Here is a 20,651-nt window from a genome sequence, read left to right as displayed (position 1 = left end):
TCGACTCTAGCCTGCGTCCGCCCAGTGTGAAGAGCGGCATTCCCTCGCCGAGCAGCCTGAACGCGCCCACGGCTCCGCAGAAGCACTCGATGCTGGACAAGCTGAAGCTCTTCAACAAGGAGAAGCAACAGAACGCGGCCAATGCAGCCGCCGCCGCAGTTGCATCCAACAAACAAACGCAACTCCAATCGAAGCGCACCTCCTCCTCCTCGGGCTTCAGCTCGGCACGCTCCGAGCGCTCCGACTCCAGCCTGAGCCTCAACGACGGCCACAACTCGCAGCTGAAGCCGCCCAGCATCAGCGTCAGCGCCCAAAAGAGCCAGCAGAAGCACAACACCAAGCAGTCCAAACTGCTGGCCGCCCAGCAGAAGAAGGACCAATGCAAGCCCAGCAAGCTGGACAAGAAGGAGAAGAGTCCAGCTCGCTCGCTGCACAAGGAGGAGTCCACGCTCTCGGGCAACGAGTCGCGCAGCTCGACGATGGGGCGAGCGGGCAAAAGCTCCTTGGCTCGAGGCTCTGCCGAGAAGAATACCCTGAAGACGTCTTCCAAGACCTCGTTGCACTCTAAATCTGATGCCAAGGGCTCGCCCAAGAGCCAACAGCAGCAGCAGCAGCAGCCGTCGCAGCTGCAGAGTCCCAATCTGACGAAGCCCATTGCGGCCATCAAAGGCACCAGCAAGCTGCCCCAGCTGGGCGGAGCACCTGGCCCCAGTGAGCTCTACAAACGTGAAGCAAACGACATATCCAGCAACATATCCCACGACCAGCACCAACACCAGCACCAGCAACAGCAGCAGCAGCTGCCTTCATCCTTTGGCTCTGCTCAACATATCCCCAAGGCGCTGCCTTCGAGCCCACCGCCCCCTTATTACGCCAATGCGCCGACATCCTCGAATCACATATCAGCTATTTACTCCGGCAATGGCCCCAACTCCGGCTCTGGCTACCTGAGCGAACCGACCACCCCACAGCCCGGCGGCATCTACGGCAGCAACAGCCGCCTGCCGCCGCCCAAATCAGCTCTGAGCACTCCCCGCAAGCTGGAGTACAATGCAGGCCCGCATATTCTGGCCACGCAGCGATCGCCCATGCAGCGACCCATGCACAACTCCGCGCCGAACACGCCCACCGCCTCGCCCAGCAAGTTCCACACGATTCCCTCGAAGATCGTGGGCACCATATACGAGTCCAAGGAGGAGCAGCTGGCCTCCTCGACTGCAGGCGTCTCCTCTACTGCAGGTGCCTCCTCCGCCGCCGCCTCTTCTGTGCTGCCTATGCGTCCCTTGCTGCGCGGCTACAATTCGCACGTAACGCTGCCAACACGTGGCGCACGCGGCGGCCAGCAGCATCATCCCCATCAGTCCTACCTGGACTTCTGCGAGTCGGACATCGGGCAGGGCTACTGCAGCGACGGCGATGCCCTGCGCGTGGGCAGCTCTGCCTCGGCCAGTCGCTATCACGACATCGACAACGGCTACCTCTCTGAGGGCAGCAGCGGCCTCAGCGGCACCGGGTCATCGGGCGGCGTCTCGCACGGCAAGCACTTTCTCAGCATGATGCGAGCCCGAACCCAGCTGCCGACAACCATCGAAGAGCGGTAAGTGTGAACATATAGAAATATAAAGACTCAGCTCAAATATATTTACATTGTCCTAATAGCGAAGGAAATGAATATAAATGAATATAAAAATCAGGTTTCAGACTTATATCAAAAGCCGTTGCTCATAAATCTCTCCAAATCCGAATTTTTCATTAAATTATAGACAGATCTTGAACTATACAAATCTAACTAGAGCAGCTATGCAAGAGTAGCTCTACATTTTCCTTAACACATGAATATTTCACTTGGCTGCTTTAATTCATTGTTAATTGAGTACAGCTTTGATATACAAATGCGTTCGCCTTCATTGCCAAGTATTTTGCTGATCCGTGAGTCATTCCTGAGCGACTCGTCCAACAGCTGACACCAATGAGTCAACGAAGAGTAGCGTTTCGTATCGTTTCATTTAACTGGGGCTTGGGTATCGCGTTTGGGTTCCAAGAAGTTTGTCGCCTGTTGTGAGGTGTCCATAAAACGGCACTTAAACCGCCGGCTTTGGCATTCCCTTTGACTGAGGCTTTAGGCCTGACTGCATCTCTGCTTACCACGCGCAATTTGGCCACGCTTTTGGTGTCAGCGACGCGCGAGGAAGTAGACAGAGAGCGACAGAGATAGAGAGAGAGAGAGAGAGGGGGAGGCACTCATCATTTGAAGCAGTTAATTGTCATGGCAGCCACTTGAGCACCCTAACAACTTCCGCCTGGCTCTTGAGAATCAAATGCCCCAACGCTCGAATTGCCAATTTGCATAAAATCCACTCGATGCTGACTACAGCAGGCTCAGCTTCAGGTTATGAGCTCCTCCTGCACTCCACACTCCACGCTCCACGGGCGGCTTGTCAAATGTCATTTGCAAATTGTCAACAGCAGCCAAACAGACGACGACGACGACGACGACAGCTTGACAATTGACAATTGACAATGCTCACCTGTCAAAGTACCTGCCCAGTCCAATCTCTCCCTCTCTCTCGCACCATGCGAACCCCGTTCTAGGGATATTGAGATACATTCACGCAGTCTCGCATGGCGACAAGCCCAGCCGAGCCACTTGCCACTTGCCACTTCAGTTAACAAAGGTATCTATGGAAATAATATTGCTGTTAACAAGCGAATTTGACGTGTGCACAGGAGCGATACAGAGGCTATGACCCAAACAGATTCCCATTTTCGGGTGTAGAGTTATGCGACGTGTGAGTATAGATGTATGTATATTCGATTTATGGGTTTCCCTTGGCATTCATGGCTTTAAACTCGTTGAGTTTGGCGTTGCTTATAAAATAAGCACCCAATTTGTGGCCAATAAAATACAAACTGTGCGGCAGAAGGTGTAGAAGCTATTAAAACCCTTTAAATGTGGCTAACTGGTATTTTATTACAAGAAGTTCTTAAGCAGTTGCCTCTTTAGATTCAGCGTTGAACGAAAATTTTTTATTTATGGCACAGCAAGGCTTGGCGACTTGGACTGCCTATAGGGTAATTGTTATATAGCTTTTAACTCTTTGTGAGTATTTTCCCATTTAATAATGTTTCGGAAACCTAACTATTTTTTAAAGAAAACTATACAGATTTCATTGACCAAAAATTTAGCTTTGTTTATTGTTGACATTCAAATAGATGGGAGATACAATTTAAATTATAAATATATTTAAATCCTTGCAAATATATTTATATATGAAATTTAATTTCGACTCTTTGGTTATGAATATTAAATTTTCAAGATTTCTTCTAAATGCGAGAAAACGTCTTTAACAATATATTTAATATAGTCTGATAAGACACATTACAGACCTGTCGAAGCAAGAAATTCCCTACTAATCAAATGATGAGTTGATGCGCTGTAGACATGTAAGCAATGTAGAGAAATTGGATCGAATAACCACAATTAAGAAGAAAACATATCAACACTCATAGAAGAAAACATATGAATAAAGTTCTAAATATGAAATATTTCCTAAATATCAAAGTAGAGAGTCAACAATCTAATAATTTTCTGATTTATAACACATAAGCGCCCAAACTGGGGCGCATTTAATATCTATAATTAGGTTTCGCTCTTGCCGCTCTATTTGCCAACCATTTGTTTGGCGTAAATAGAGAAAATCGCTTTTTTTCGGCAGCTGCCAGAATGAAGTGTGGTATATCATAATTTTGTGTATTTTATTAAACACTTGTCGAGGGAAAACTCCCGCCCACATTTCACCACGCATTTCATTAAAAAGCGCTTATGGGCTTTGGAGAGTGGGTGCTGGGTTGGCAGGGGAGGGCAGGGTCCACATTTTCATTAGCTTCGGTCCATCAACGCTTTTGATCTGTGAAATTAATGCAATGCCATGAGGCGCTGAAATGGGAGCTCTCCATGCGAGTGCTCCATAAATAGACAGCAGCAGCAGCAGCAGCAGGAGTAGCAGCAGCAGCAGCAGGAGCAGCAGCAGATGTTGTCGTCATCGTCGTCGTTTAGTTGGCCCCGTGGCTGAACCTTGATTGTGACTCTTGAGCCATGGTCACGTAATGCAGCTGCAAAATATGTTTTGTAATTGAATTTTAATGCACGAGGTCGACGTCGACGCCGACGACCCCTTCGTCGCATTAGCGTCAAGCTGAAGCTAATCAGCTGCGGCGCCGACACCTGCAGGACATCAGCTTGAAGCCCAACAAGTGCCCATGTCCTGGCATCCTTACTCCACTCTCTCTCCCTCTCTCTCTTCCTCTCTCTGTATCTGTCGTGCGCTTCTCTTCCTCTCTCGTTAAGCTCTGTCTGGTGTTGGGTCTGGCCTGCCAGTTGTCTAGCCATAAAAGTAAATCAAAATGCAGCAGGGCGCATATTTCAACAAGCTGGCAAACCAGGCAACACTTGCTCCTAGTGATGTCCACAAAGCGGCTAGCTTTAGAGGGAAAATAGCTAAATAACAGTGACTAAAGTAAAGCAGTGAATGTCGTAGTATTGCTGAGTAGCTATTGTGTTTTTATACAAATAAATAAATAACCAAATAATTGAAAATATGGACTAGCTAATATTTAAAAGCAACAACCGTAACTCAGATTTCGAGCAACAGGAGTGTTAGTTAAACTACTCTAAAGAACATCTTTTATCTGCCAATTTCATATGGAATTGAAATATCTAGCAACCCGAAAGAACTGTTAATAGATCTGTTGACAAATTTCAAACAATAAAAGATTTGCATCTAATATAATGTAAGGAAATAAGACACTAAATAAATAAATTATGTGGTCCGGAAAAAGGCTAATGAATGAGGATTCCCTTCAACTAGTAGCAGCTAAAGAATTTGCCACCATTTTAACACTTTTCGGAACAGTCTAATTCTAGATGGAAGTATTGGAATGTTTAGAAGAAACCACTCCAATATATTCATTAGCCCAATACAGAAATTTATAATCTTAAATTATATATTGTGTATTAACAAGTAAGAAAGCTCCAGTCGAGACTGCTTGACTAGGAGATACCCTGAACCCTCCAAGCTGATATTCTAATCATTCTGCACTTATTTTATGCACACATACATACACATGCATCCGCACGCACGCATAAGCCTGCGCTCTGCTAACTGCGCAGTAAGCAGCGACTGCGCTTGGGCTGCGCTGCAGTGTGGGCAATATTATGAGAATTTATTTGTTGAATAATTTCTTTTGTAGACATACGATCCTAATAAAACTTTCAGAGCGTAATCATATGGTGAATATGTGTGTATATTCCAAAGCCCAAGTCTCTAGTACTTGAAATGCGTTTTTTACAAATTGGGGGAGAAGGGGGCGTGGTATCCAAAATCTGTAAACTACAAAATCTTTGTATCGATTAACTTTATATACAACGCAAATTTGAAGACTCCAGGTCTAAAAGTGTTCAAATTAGGCTAAAAAAACAAAATCAATTTTTCGATTATTCTCGATAAAAAAGTTATCGGACGATTTATCGAAAAAATAAAGCAAACTCGTACTGCGTGTGGTACTCACGAATATGCATGCCAAATTTCAGCTCTCTAGCTCTTATAACTTCTGAGATCGACGCACTCATACGGACGGACGGACGGACGGACGGACAGACGGACAGGGCTATATCGACTCAGCTCGTCACGCTGATCAAGAATATATATACTTTGTGGGGTCTGCCACGCCTCCTTCTGCCCGTTACATACTTTTTCACAAAACCATTATACCCTGATTTCCCATTTTCAATGGGTTCAGGGTATAAAAAAGAAGCCAAGTGAGCAGCTCTGATTGGCAGTGAATCGGATCCTTGTTGTTTCAGCTGCAGTTTCCAAGGGTCTTTCACCAACTGGACTCGTGTGCACACATGGCTGGCTAGCTGGGCGGTTGCCTCCTGTCTATCCGCATCTTTCTCAGCCTGCCTGTCTGCTGCATCCTTGGTCCTGGCGCTCCCTTTTATTTAATAACGCATTTTTCAATTCATTTGATTTATGGCCCTGGCGTGAGACGCTGCCATTTCCAATGCCAGTTTTCATTGCCTCGCAAATGCAACATATTTTTCTCCTCTCTCATTTAAAGTTCTTTTTTTCTCTTCTATATTTTTAAAGCTCGCTTCACACTAGCTGGCTTATCTGCCACGCCCAGCCTTTGGGCGTTGCGTAAATTTTGCTGACCGCAGTGCGCCGGCAAATTGAAAATAAATTTCGCACCCAACCGACCCGACATAACAAATACAAATTGTTTTTATTAATTTTATCAAATTCACTGAACCTGCAGACCCAAAATAATGTGCGGTTCACTCCACCTGTCACCTGCCGCCTGCCACCTGCCGACGCCTCAGTTTACCTATTTAAAGGCGGCTGTCCATTCGAGTGCCCAATTACGTGACGCCCAACGGCAGCTTTCCACGCAGCTTTTCCACATTTTCCAATTATGTTGATACCCTTGTGAAGGGTATTTGACGTTTCGTCACGAAATTCCTCAGAGGTAGAGTAAACAATAAAGTCTCTTAATTCTGATGGTATTGCCTGATGATAATATAATGCCAGAACACATATATAACACAATCTGATATAATATTGTATTTGAAGTATAGAAAATTTTAATCTAGGAATAAATGCTAGGACTTGAATCAACAATACATATTTGCATATTTTCAGCTATATTTTACCTTTACATTAATGTCGTATCCATAATAATAATCAACATTATATATCACTTCATCATTGGTCTTTCAACATATCTTAAGCACCTAATGTATAATAATAATTCTCGATATACACAAATTATAAGTCAGAATAATGGCATACCATATACTTTTCTGTATTCTTACACACTCCCAACATTAAGAGTAATCAGTTTTCGGCACACTAAAGAAATACTTTCTTGCTTTTTATTTTCCTCTTTGTTTTTTTTTTTTTTGGTCCCCCTTCAAGTGAAGTGCCAAACGATGATTAAATGAAGCGGAAACTTTTCGTTGGGTAGAATATTTTCTGTTTCGTTTTTTTGCGTAAAATTGATTCATTGATTTGCTTTGCGTTTGTCACATTAAAAACATATTCTTTATTTAAGCTGGCAGCCTCAGCAGCTGCCCCTCAGCCCCCTCTCTCGGCTTAGGACTGAGTGGAATAAGTGGAAAGCTTATTTCGTTGATTGAGCGAAATAATCGCATGAGAAAATGATTTTAACTCAGTTTGAATAGAAAAGGTTTAAGTAAAGCGTCGTTAGATTCGAAGAAATTGAAGCTCTCTTATTTCAATTCTTTTTACTAAATACTTAAAAATCAAAGAAAAGTCAATATGAGAGTAAACTCTGTTAAGCTGAATATTGCTTTAGACTTACTTTGTATTTCGTTAAATGATAAAACTGAGGAATAGTGGAGAATATTGGAAACAGTTATTACTGCTGAAATAAATTATGTTATGGCTGAAATGAATTTTATAGAAATTTAAAATTTTAGAATTTTAAGTACAAAAAGTCTCTAAATCAGATTTAAATTAAATAGTATTTTATTATTAAAATATAAGATCATTTAAAATTTAAAAAGATTGTTTTTTTAATTTAATAATTTGATATTTGAAGTCTATTTTAAGATAACAATTTAAGCACGCTGAAAAGCTCAACTTTCCTTTGCAGAAAGCTTTTATAGAAAGCCTGGCAATTGCAATACTTTTTATAGCATAGTCTGTACACATTTAGCCAAGACACACAACCCAGATAAGAGCTTTTTATAGCAACGTGAGAATTCATTGATTCGCAACTCGAAGGGGAAAACCAATGTAGGAGTTTTCAACCTTATTAATAATATATGAAATATATCATTATAATATATTTTAAAAATAATTGTGAAATTAAAATAATAAGATTTTATATTTTTATTTTTGTGGATTTTTGCATATGCCATAATTAAAATTGCAACAGTTGTGTTTGACTTATCAGAAACCAGTTGCTGTTTAGTCATATCTCGATGCATGCAAGTGACTGCAATTGCAATTGCAACTGCAATCGCAATTGATAAATGCCAGCAACTGCCCCTCCCAAACACCCGCCCACGCGTTCCGCATTTCCTGGTAGCTGTAGCCACATTGCGGGCCGATTAAAAGCGGCTCAGAGCATGTGACGCGCATACGATGTAAGCCTCTAAGCCAAAACTGACCTTTTCCACAAGCTGCTACATGCCACATGCCGCACACCATACGCCTCACACACACACTCAGACATGCTCCAACGCCCACACACATACACATACATAGACATAGACAGGCGTTAGACGTGAGCCATGACAAAATGTCTTTGGCTGCATTTTTGCTTAATCGTTTTTCAATAACTTTGTATTAGCCGCAAGTTATTTTTTCGTTACTTAAATTTGTTAAGCTTGCAAAAATGTTAATTAATATGAACTGTAAAGGTGAGCTTGCATATATAACTGGCAGTAAAAAAACAAACTATGACTGAAAATGGCCGCATGTAAATATATATTATAAATATATTATATAAAAATATATATATTGTAAATGTATAAAATATAAAAATTAAATTAAATTATATCAATTATAGATTATATTATAATATATTTTATTTGCATTGCAGCTTAGGCCTTATACAAATTCTGAAATACTTCACATGTTTCGCTCTTTTCAGAATTTTAATGTTTATATTTGATGATTATACTCAAATCGAGGATTTGCTTTCGCTCTTTGTACTTCGCCCCATAAAACTTAAACTCGATGTCAAGTTATGCAGAATTGTTATTGTAAAACACGTACAAACTTTGCGAATCTCTTTTTTTCTGCAGTTGGTGCAAAGTTTGTGCCATCTGTGACTCTTCTTTGATGGAATGCGATTCGATTGCTCGCTGATTGAGTGCCGCTGCCTTCAAGATTAATGAGTTTAAAGCTAGCCAAGAAACGGGCGTGTTTCTCTCTCTCCCTCTCTCTCTCTCTCTCTCTCTCTCGCTCGCTCGCCTTGTACGCGTGGGGCACATGTGGCTGGCAAGCGGCTCCAATTAGTTGGGTTGCCAAACAGCTCGGCCAATCAACCACAGCAATAGCCACAAAAATAACAACAACAACAACAACAATGCTGAGTGGCACTTGCTATCGGCCAGTTTCGCTTTTCATTGCGGAGCTCACGAAAAACATTTTCTTGCGTGCAGTTTTTTGGAAAATTGCAGCACACCGACGGAACGAGCCCGCCCTTGGCTCAATTTTTAGTTGGATTTTTCTACTTCATGTTGTTGTTATTTTTTTCAGTTTGTTTGCTTTTTGGCGTTCAATTGAAAAGCTGTCGAACATGAAACAAGTTTGAACAACTGCAATCAGAAGAGAATATCTTTTTACTCGCTTTTTCGGAATTGCGAAATGCTCTTAACTTGTTTACATCTCTCTCTGTCTCTCACACACAAACACACTCTCACGCCCTTGTGCTGGCTCTCTTAAAAAGCCATTTGTTGCTTTTGGATAGGTGGAACCACCACCACAAAACTCTTGCCAGCCACAGCAAGAGATACGGCTGGGCGGGTTGGGCCACGCGCGTGGGTGGGTGGGCACGTTCGACATTTACCGGATAAGTATTGTTGCCTTGTCAGGCAGCGGAAGTAGTTGCCACAAATCTAAATGCGGGGCATAAAAACTGCTGAAATGCGAATCGAGCTGATAGGAAAGAGGCTAATAAAATATATTAGCTAAGTATAAAATAACAAATTAATACAAATTGAACAATTTCTTTTCAATTATTATTAATTAAAATTGTGGCAAGATATTAATCGAAGAAATAGTTTACAAACTTTTAAAAATAATACAAATTTATTTATGGTAAATACTTTTTACAAATGAAAAATTGAATTTCACATAGGTACCAAACTTAGGAATTTTATCCTTAAACTCTAAAAACAATTTTAGTTTATTGCTTTATACTATATTAGCTATATATGTATATATTTTTTATTTTATTTTTATTAAATATAAAATAATTCAGCTAGCTTGTTTTTATTAAATTTAAAACGATCAAAACTGAAACATTATATAAAACAAAAATATTAGCTGAATATATAAATAATTTTAAAGAATAATATTAAATTTAAGACTATAACAACTGAAACCTAACTAAAACTGAATAATTGCCCTAAAATCGAATTAAAAAATATATACAATAACTTAATCAAGTCCATTCCCAAAACTATCAACAAATGAAATTGAGTCATTCACTGATTCACTGACTTTAGCCATATTTACCAAGGTCTATTAAATTAATATACCTCAGGGGGTTTCTTTTACAATTCAAGTACAAATATATCCATGTCTCATTTGCCCATCCCTGTGCTCCTGCCTCAATTCCGTTTACATCCTACAAGGAGCCTTTGTTTTCTTTTACCTTCCAGAGTTTTGCAACTAACATTTTACTACACAATACGTTAATGTTTTGATACACATTACTTACCTGGCAGAGGCTACTCTCAGACACCGTTCCATTCATAAACTAGACACAAAGTGCAGTTTTCTGTTTCAGTGCCTGTTTCAGTTTATGTTTCTCCTTTGTGAACTCCTTCGAATTTGAGTAGTGCTCCAGGCGACTGTGCGTCTCCCTGGCCCAGGCCGCGCTGGCCGCACAAACAAGGCTAAAACGCCCAAAGACTCGTGGATAAAACAGAGCCTATCAGCTAGTTTTCTTTCTGTTCATTCAATGCGAGCGCACAGGTGGGCAGGTGGGCTGCTAGACAGGTAAGCAGGTGGGCAGCCGTCTCAGTTGCTTCGTCTTGCTGGCTTCCCGTTTCCCTGAGGCCAGACGGGCTTTTACTTTCAGCATGCGACTTGGCCATGTGTTCGGCTCTCTTTGCAACGCGCTCTCTTGACTGGGCGCGCTCTGCTGCTCACTTTTCGAACTGGTTCGCTCTCTTCAACGAGTTTTTCGAACTGGCATTTTCGTTCCTCTCGTGCGTTTTCAGTTTCAGTCGACGACGCAACCCCAGAAAACGCATTTCAACGCTCGGGCGATGCGGTTGCTGCCGAAATTTAAAAAAATGTTGCGGGCGTGAATCAACAAAATACTAATCAAAACTAAATAAATAAATTAATAATTACAGTAAATAATAAAATATAAAATATTTTAGAAATGGTGCAATAATTACTAAAAGTAAATTCGAATATGAAACATGTATCAGATAAATAGTGTAAATATAATTAAATTAAATAAATATAAATTCATTAAATATTTTTAGTAACATTTTCAACTTAACATTTATTATAAGTTTCAAAAATCTTTATGTGCTTAGTGAATTGTTTGAGTGATTACACAACTGTTTAAATTAAATGAAATAATTTTAAGTCCAAATTTACTTTGTGATACTCGCGCTTATTGCTTTTACTCATACTCCGGCTCGAGCTTTGTGCTGCATACTTTGAGGCGCTTTGTGGCATGCAGTGGATCAACATGTTTTAGGACTGGCAAAGAGGTAATCAATCGAACTCAATCAGCTGCATCTGGGCATTGACTAGATGCCCGCTCGAATGGCCGGCAAATGGAGCTGTGTCAATGACTGCTGCAGGCCATTAAACTCCCGGCCCGAGCCTTTTGTTTACGCCAACATTTGTGTTTGCACTGCCAACAGCTGCTGTTTACAAAGGCTGGCTGGCCAACAGGAGTCCAAGGGGCCAAAAGGGTTGTCCGTGCAAACACAAATAGGAGAGCAGTCCACTCATGTGTGCCATGCATCAGCGCTAGGTGACATAGGATCATGGTCTGATAGGGATAGGTCGCCCATAGGCTAGCTTGACTGAAGTAACTCCAAGTTTGAAAAATCACTAATATTGCCATAATATATTTCAATTTCAGTTCATACAGATTGTTTTGGACCATTGCAAAAAGAATATTAACTAGTGCATTCTTTAGTTTTACTTTTACTTAACTTCAAATTTCAAATCGAGCTGACCGTAAATCTTTTTGCCTGCACTCACGCACACACACCTAAACACATATGTGCTTGTCAGCCTGTCAAGTCCTGTGGCCATATAAAAAAGAAAACAGAGCAAGAGAAAACGACGAGAAATGGGCAGCATTTGCCATAAACCAGCAACAGGCAGCAGACAGCAGGCAAAAGCCAGTCGAGCTGGAGGAGAAGGTGCCCAACATTTTGTGCATATTTTAGAGCAGTTTTATAGACCGAAGCTGACTCATAGGTGGGTTAACAACATCCAACTGCCAACTGCCAACTGCCAACTGCCAACTCTCGATTGCGACTGTCTCCCAGCTATACCCGTGGAGCTCTTCCGGCCGGGTTTTAGCTAAATTGTATCGCTGCTCAGCTTTAGTTGAATTCACAATGAGCTAAGCGGCTTTAAGCGCACGCCTCGCTGCTCGAGTGCGAGCGAGACAGGTGTCAGTGGAGCGTGTGATACAGAAAGAGAGAGAGTGAGAGAGAGTGTGAGAGGGGGAGAGGTTGGTAAGCAACATGTAACTGAGGCTAAGCGGGCTAAGCCTTTGTGGCGCCGCAGGGCAGCATGTGGTGCCAGTTGCCCCATGGCACGAGCCGCTTTCCTTGCTTTGTGCAGAGACCCTAAGCCAAGTAATTACCGCTTAGAGTATGATTTGAGATTCTAATATGGAAACGAACCAAGATTTGGAAGCCTAAGTGCCAATGTATTGTATAATAATATAGACTAAATAAATAATAAATATAATAATATAGACTAAAAGTTACAGAGAGAGCTGATATTCATCATAGGATATTCCATAGTTTCGGCTACGTGTAGTGCTGGAAAATAGCAATATCTTTGAATTTGAAAGCTGCAAATTTAATGAGAAGAAGAAAAACATATTATATTATACCAAAATTGATCAAAACAATTCTTTGACTTTGGTGTATGCACATTGATATAATTCATACATAAATTTTTTTGAAGTTCCTTTACTTAAAAACCTTCGAGTCCGGATACACATGAAACTATAATATCCTGACAATTATAATACGACAATGTATAACAAACCAAACCAACAATATGAAAATGTCCATAATAATAATTAAAGGATAGGAAATATCTGTCTAAAAAAAAATCATCATATCAAAATATTCACATGAAGCAGCTGTTTTATAAGTGTTTCAGACATGGAGGTCAACTCAACTATGTACATAGATTCAAGGTGGAATCGAGAGTAGTTGTGGATCCAATATTCATTGTATTTATTAACCGAAATTCTTAATACTGATTTACGTATTTGACATTTAATGTCATTTAATGTCAGAAAAATATAGTTCATTAAAATTTATTTAGCTTATACTTATTTGATTAATAGTTTCCTTGCTTATGAATAAATTATAAAGTATATTTTGAATTGTATTAAGTATTTTCAGGTGTAGCTCATGGTTTTATAAGTTCCGAGAATTTAATTTATAACATTATATCATTTTCATTTCTTTTATTAGCAAAAGTTTTCATTTTCACATTGTAAAGCATATTAACATATAGGATATAGGCTTTTTTCACTTGAACACTAATAATAGATTTAATGGAAACTCGCTCATATCTTATAGAAAAGTTCAGCTCAAAGTTTGTAACTTTTTATACCCTGAACCCATTGAAAATGGGAAATCAGGGTATAATGGTTTTGTGAAAAGTATGTAACAGGCAGAAGGAATCATCGCAGACCCCATAAAGTATATATATTCTTGATCAGGACGACGAGCTGAGTCGATATAGCCCTGTCCGTCTGTCCGTCCGTCCGTCCGTCCGTCCGTCCGTCCGTCCGTCCGTCCGTATGAGCAAAAGGATCTCAGAAGATATAAGAGCTAGAGAGCTGAAATTTGGCAAGCATACTCGTGTATACCATAGGCAGTACAAGTTTGCTTTATTTTTTCGATAACTCATCCGATAACTTTTTTATCGAGAATAATCGAAAAATCGACAATGTTTTTTCAGCTTATTTTGAACACTTTTAGACCTGGAGACTTCAAATTTGCGTTGTATATAAAGTTAATGGATACAAAGATTTTGTAATTTACAGATTTTGGATACCACGCCCCCTTCGCCCCCAATTTGTAAAAAACGCATTTCAAGTACTAGAGACTTGTGCTTTGAAATGTACACACATTTAAGCCATATGATTACGCTCTAAAAGTTTCATTAAGATCGTATGTCTACAAAAGAAATTATTCAACAAATAAATTCTCGTTATATTGCCCACACTGCAGTGCAGCCCAAGCGCAGCCGCTGCTAGCTGCGCAGTTTGCAAAGCGCGTGCTTATACGTGCATGTGTATGTATGTGTGCATAAAAGAAGTCCAGAATGATTAGAATATCAGTTTGGAGGGTTCAGGGTATCTCCTAGTCGAGCAGTCTCGACTGGAGCCTTCTTACTTGTTCATATTAATTAAATACAAAAAATATTAATTATAATACGATTTGGAAGAAAGTTTACCTGGGCACACGATTCCATTTCCTTAGAACAGAAGGAGACTATGCCTTAGAAGTTCGAGTTCGAAAAGCTTAGCCCATATTGAGTGCGAGGAACGTATAATTAACATGTCCTCATCAAAATGAAGCCTGAACTATCCTAGCTGAGCCCCTAACCCAACCTAAGTACCGCCCACTCTGTGTCATGCGTCTCACCTCTGGCTGAGCTCAGCTGCTTGTGCTTTTCATTAATAAACTCATTTGTTAGAGGTAGCTTAGCTTGTTTGTACACACGACGCTTCGCCTTTGAAGGCGTCACGCAAGGCCCTCCTAACGCCTCTCTCTGCCATTCTGCTAGGTAATCACATTTCGCCATCGATTTTCGTCTTGAGTCTTGAGTGTGAAGAGTGCTTGCAGTCGGACCTCTCTTTCTAACCCCTTCTCTCCCTCTCTCTCTTCGTCTTTCACGAATGCATAATGTGCTTCGTAGAGCATGTGAGTCATCCGAAAGGAGTCTCCAGACAAGTCTGCATATATGTATGTATATAGGCTACTCCATATTGCAATCCTTCTATGGCCAGAAATCATGCAAAGTGTTTACGCTGCGGCGTTTTCAACTGCGGCAAACTTTTATGTTTTTAGGCCAACTCGTTTAACCCATTTCTAGCCTGTTTATTTTCCTGTTGTCCTGTGTGAATCTCTCATTCGATATATTTTGTATATATACATATATATGGACGTTTTATGTTGTGAGGCGTTTTTATTAGCCACGGACTGTCTCCCATAAATTCAACATTAAATTAAGTGCCATTTACCTAGCCAGAGGGTAGCTGGCTCGCTAGCTGACTGACCCCAAAATGTGCACCCTCTTTAAGTATAACCCACAGCCCTGGCCATGCCCATTTCCATCAGGTCTACAGCCTTGTCACGTAACAAGTTCATTGCACTTTAATGAACTCTAAACCGAAACACAATATGCAATCTCCTTGGCAATTTATAGCTTGATTCTGCGACACTTTCCAACTGCTAATGAGGCCTGACTTTTCAATAGATCGAAATGCGAGACAATAACTTGTGACTTCTCCTTCGATATCAAGTTGAATTAAAGTTTAATTGCTTGTTTGATGTCTTTCATAAAATTTTAGTGCAATGTTGCCATATTTACTCAAGGCCCGTCTTGCTGGGAGTATATATCGTACAATATAAGGGACTTTCCAATTTATATATTTTCTAATATCTCCCATGTACCACAGTGGTAGGCTTTCATCAATTAATGTCAAATGGAAATACAGATCTTTCCTGACCAAAATTTGATTTATGAGATAACTGGATGATAGAAGTCAAACCGATGTTCAGAAAGCGAAAGCAGGTTTAGTGAGTTTTCAGTAAACTCAGGCTCCGATGTTTCTTATATAAAATTTTACTATCAAATAAGAAATAAATCTCTTCGTCTTTAAATATGATTTTTTTTATAAACTTTTTAGAATCATTAAATCACCCTAATACCCATGCTTTTGATAAGCAAATAGGCAGTATATGATATAGAGACACCTTGACTTGTATTAGCTCAGTATTAATTTAAATTTTAAGAGCTGTATTTAAGAAAGTTGAAGCTTAAAATTTATAAGGGGAATCTTCGGCGTATCTCTTAGGTATCGATACTTTATATTCCCTACGCTAATGGCAAGCGAATAGCTTGGCTTCTCGAGTGCTTTGGCGAAACTTTGCTTTCATGTTTCATGTAATTTGTACCTTGTTTAATTAAATGGGCTAAACTCAACTCTTAGTCATTAGGGTAAACCTTTTCTTCTTTTTTGGTTTTATTTGTTTTTGTTTTTCCGTGTTAAGGGTTGTTCTAAAGTTTGGCTTAGCATATTAGCAAAGTTTGGTGTTTAATTTAATTTGCATTTGCGACTGCTCAAAGACTGGATGCCACGCTGTCTGTCTTGGAATTTTCATTTCGAAAAACTTTTACAGAAAGTTCTAAGCGTCCACGAGCAAATGAAAGAGAGCGCGAATGGTTGAAGCGAGAGCGTCGAGTGTTTGCTGCAGCGTATCTCACTTGACTGGAGGCTTTAAGTCAAGTATTTGAGACGCCTTTACAGCTTCGTCTATGGCTCTATGGCTCTATGGCTACTGTGCTCACACGATTCATCCGAAACGAAAAAAGAAGAAAATATAAAAGAATGCTGAAACGAAGAACAGATTTTTCAGAGTCATTGTTTTGCCCAAACCATAATTTATTGCCACTGTCAATGGCTGCTGGGAAGTCGTAAAAGGCAAACAATTGCGACAAGACAGCAGCCAAAGGACTTCTCGCCATCGTCCTGCCGCTCGTTCTTTTGGCACTTTTATAATTGATGTGCGCCTACAAATATGCCTCACTCACTCTACCTATTGTTTTTTCCTCGATTCCAGTTTTTCTCTTTTCTTTACCCCCATTCATGTTGCATTCAATATGCCTGCCTGAGAGCATATTGTTTCTGTATAAATATTTATGCCATCGGTGTATATTTGCTTGTTTTTGTGCAATCAAATATATATACTGTTGGAGTATATTTTGTAAAAGATACTTTCCATATCTCTACTTCTCTGCTTTTTGACACATCTTACTTTGGTAAGAATTATATTAAAGTATTCTGTTGCACTGATTACAAGATTGCATAGAGTATCTCTTAGCTGAACAGGCCAACTTAATATAATTCTCTCAATCTGTAAGATCTGATTTCATAGTGGAGTTATCTATCTGAATCTATAATCTCAGTCTATATCTAGTCTCTATAGTTTTGTATAGGATGTCTTTTAGTTAGCAATAACAATTGAGCTTAGTGCGAATATCCGCTATATATCCTCCATATAATCTACCCACCCTTTTTCAATTCCCTTACTGTCCACACAGGGTATCTGCTAGTTGAGCATGCTTAATTGTTTTTCTTTCAGCAATTATGAGCCTGCTTCTTTAGCCGTTCCATCGCTCGCTCGCTCGCTGGCTGGCTCGCTTGTCTACCCATCGACACGGTCCTTGACACAGTCAGCAGGCAAATGTTGCAAATGTTGCAAATGTGGCAAATATGTTGCCCAAAAGGCTACAAGCTGTTGTTATCCCATGTTGCACGCTTCAGGCTTTGCCGTTGCAAGGCCGAACATCGCGTCGACAAGCACTCGCTGCTGAAGGTTGCGTGCGTGGGAGATTCCGTGTACCGTTCACGCCTCGCCATCTCCCCACCCCCAGCCACTCTGCCTGGTAGCTGGCAACGCTCAGCTTCGACACTTTTATTAATGTGCCTAACACACAGAGCTGTCGGAATTCCATTCATAACATTTTATCAGGCACACAGAGCAGTCCAAGGCGGCGGGGTATGCGGGGTATGCGGGGTATGCGGGGCACCTAGCTGTGTGTGTGCGTGCTTCCGGCCTTGCTGCTGATAAGTCAGCCTACTTTAACGCCTGTTGACAGTTTTAATAAATGAAATGCGGCGGCCATTTACCAACACTGGCCAACCGCAAGGGCGGCATGGCGCTGCGGCATGTAGGCCATCAAATGCGGAAGTGCAGCTGCCTTTGTTAATCGAAATCGCCCCTTCCCCCATATGCACGGCAAACAAAATGAGTAACGAGATCCTGTGCAAAAAATAAGACTGCACTTCGGATACCCTATAAACATCACGTTTCATACATTATCCATTTTAAAGAGGTTCACGGTATATAAATATAATACATGATGATAATACAGGTGCTGCATTAGATTGCACTATTTAGAATCCATAGCTGATCGAATTCTTAAGCAGATACCATCCTCATTGCTAGCTTACATTACTATTGGGTTTAATGGAATAGAAAGCGACAGCAATAGCAATAGTGCTAGTGGTGTGAATGCAATGGATATACATGCAGCTGTACTATGCATACATACATGCATATCTTCAGGGATACTCAACATAAACATGCATATGCACATATGTATGTATGTATGCGTGCACATATATATTTATATTATGAGTCTTTTATGTTGATAATTTAATATTCTATGCCGAGTCCCGTTATTTTCTAGCAATATGGCTGTACCTGCTCTTTTTGTCTGCTTTCCTTCTATTGGACAGCTTTTGGTGACATTGTTGTAGGGATATTTTTGACATCTTACAGTTGAGATTACAAATTACTAAGGTAATTGTGAAAAGTCGATGAGAATAAGAAGCTAGGAAGATATGAAACATGAAATAATTGCAAATAGTTCGAATTTCCTAATACTTTTGATATACATATGTACAAATATATTCATGTTTGGTTATTAAATATTAATTTAAATGAAAATATACTTTTATGCAGTAAAGAATAGGTTATACCACATATACTCAGATATTTGAATGTATATAATTTAAAGAACATGCCAAATATATAATTTTAATATTCGCAGTCAGGTCGATATATCCCTCGCAGTTCGTGTGTTTTTCCCGGTACCGGCACCATTTAAAATTTTTAGGAATTGCTAAAAAAAAACAAAAAAGCTGCTGCGTGTTTACTTATGCTTGGGTTTATCTTTCCAGTAATTTAATACTCATCGCATCCATTCTGAATGCTAACAAGGGTATTATAATAGCCTTGCCATATTTATGCAGCATTTCTCGGAGCGTTTACTTATTTTTTACATTTTGAAGGTTCTTTTGTTTATTTATTGTTTTCTGAGAAGAACGTAATCTATAACAGATTGCAGATCCACTTTGTCCTCATGTTGCCTTTAAATATTTATGAAACATTGTCACTCTGACATCAACTTCAGTTCAACAACTTGCGAGTCAAACTGTTTGCGGCATAACGAAATTTTGGCGTTATGATGGATGCAATCTGACGCGGGCTTCGGCTTGGTCAGCTGGGCGCTAATTACAGCACATTAAAAGCAACAACAACAACAACAGCATCACAAAGAAAAAGTAGAGGAAGCAGAGAAGTAAAATGTTGCTGTGGATATTGCGCATACGCCACGTGCGCCGGTGCTTCATTTTTATTTGGCGTTAATTGCAGAAATCATTTATGCAAGTCGTTCAGTCGATGCTGTCGCCGAGTTATATAATTCGTAAGCGCGAACATATAGAAATAAGTGTTCCATTTGCGCGTGTAGTTGTGAGGTGCCACACAGCTGGGCAGCCAAGTGTAAAGCTTCAGGCTCTAGGCACATCTTGAATGTGCAAACAGGCGTGCAATTGAGAAAAAGAAAGAGAGGAAGAAGAGGAAAGCGACTGAAGGGCAGCAAGGCAGACAGACAGACTGAGAATTGACACACAATGGAGCCAACCGATAGAAGCTTAGACGTTGGCCAAATAAACCAGCCAAAAGCAACGACTACAATTGCTTCAACTCTTCACGCGTAACAAAGGCGTGGGCGACTGAGTGAATGGGCAACGCTTTCAATTAAAATGACAAAAGGCGAGCACAACAGCGCCAAAGAGCCAGCAGCTAGTGAGGCAAAGGATTGTATTGAATGGGCCCAGAGTCAACGATCAAACTTGATGTCTAAGCCGCTTACTGCAACATTCTCAATGGCCATATATCAAAACTAATTGGGCGTGTCGGCCTTCCAGCCGATTCGAATAAATAATACAATTTATTTGAATATCCATATCCCTTCGGCCCAGCGGCCTCTCGAGTGGCAAATATGCTCTTCGGCAAATGCTTAATAAATTATGAGAAAGCAGAATGAACTGGTAAAAGGATAGGTGCGCCAAATTAGCCAACGCATAAATTTGTGACTGGCATGCCATATCTATCGATTCGCTTAAATTTACGATCTTATCTTTGACATAAAGTTAAGGGAATATAGACCAATTCTTTATAGAATTTGTGAATTCATATTCAATTCTTAAAAAATAAATTCTCTATAGACTTTAATTTGGACTTTTAGTCCAGTTATCGCGCATTGCTCTGAAGTGTTTTGTTTGACCATTATTTTCCTAGTGCTAACAATATTTTCACTTCATTTGGCTGGGTTGAATAGGATTTCATATTCTCAATTGCCCCATGAAATTTGATTTGGCCAAGCACGCGAAATGCAAAAAGCGAAAAAAGCGAATCGCCAACTTTTTGGCTTTTCTCTTTGGTTTTTTTTGTTCGTCATCCGCCATAAAATTTAATAAAGGCAATTTAAAGCAGTTGGTGTTCCAGAGGGATTGAGAGAGAGCGAGAGAGAGAGGGAGAGATTAGATCTATGCGCTTTTGATTTAATTGCACTGGG

General features: G+C 40.4%; 1 protein-coding gene across 11 annotated transcripts in view; it reads left to right on the top strand.

Moving 5' to 3' along the window:
• sick (sickie) overlaps positions 1-20,651 on the top strand; it is a 328,412-nt gene that overhangs the window by 254,937 nt on the left and 52,824 nt on the right. For 10 of the 11 annotated variants that reach the window (XM_018002841.2, XM_018002837.2, XM_089463438.1 and 7 more), the window contains one exon: positions 11-1,597. In XM_018002841.2, coding sequence (XP_017858330.1) covers positions 11-1,597 — 1,587 coding nt within the window. Of the gene's footprint in view, positions 1-10; positions 1,598-10,975; positions 11,492-20,651 lie in introns of those variants that run through there. The other variant, XM_089463440.1, reaches the window with a different exon arrangement.

The sequence above is a fragment of the Drosophila arizonae genome, chromosome 3, assembly GCF_054131065.1.
Source record: "Drosophila arizonae isolate 15081-1271.41 chromosome 3, UAZ_ARI_1.0, whole genome shotgun sequence".
Classification (NCBI taxonomy): Eukaryota; Metazoa; Arthropoda; class Insecta; order Diptera; family Drosophilidae; genus Drosophila; species Drosophila arizonae.
This window is presented reverse-complemented; position numbering and strand designations above follow the sequence as displayed.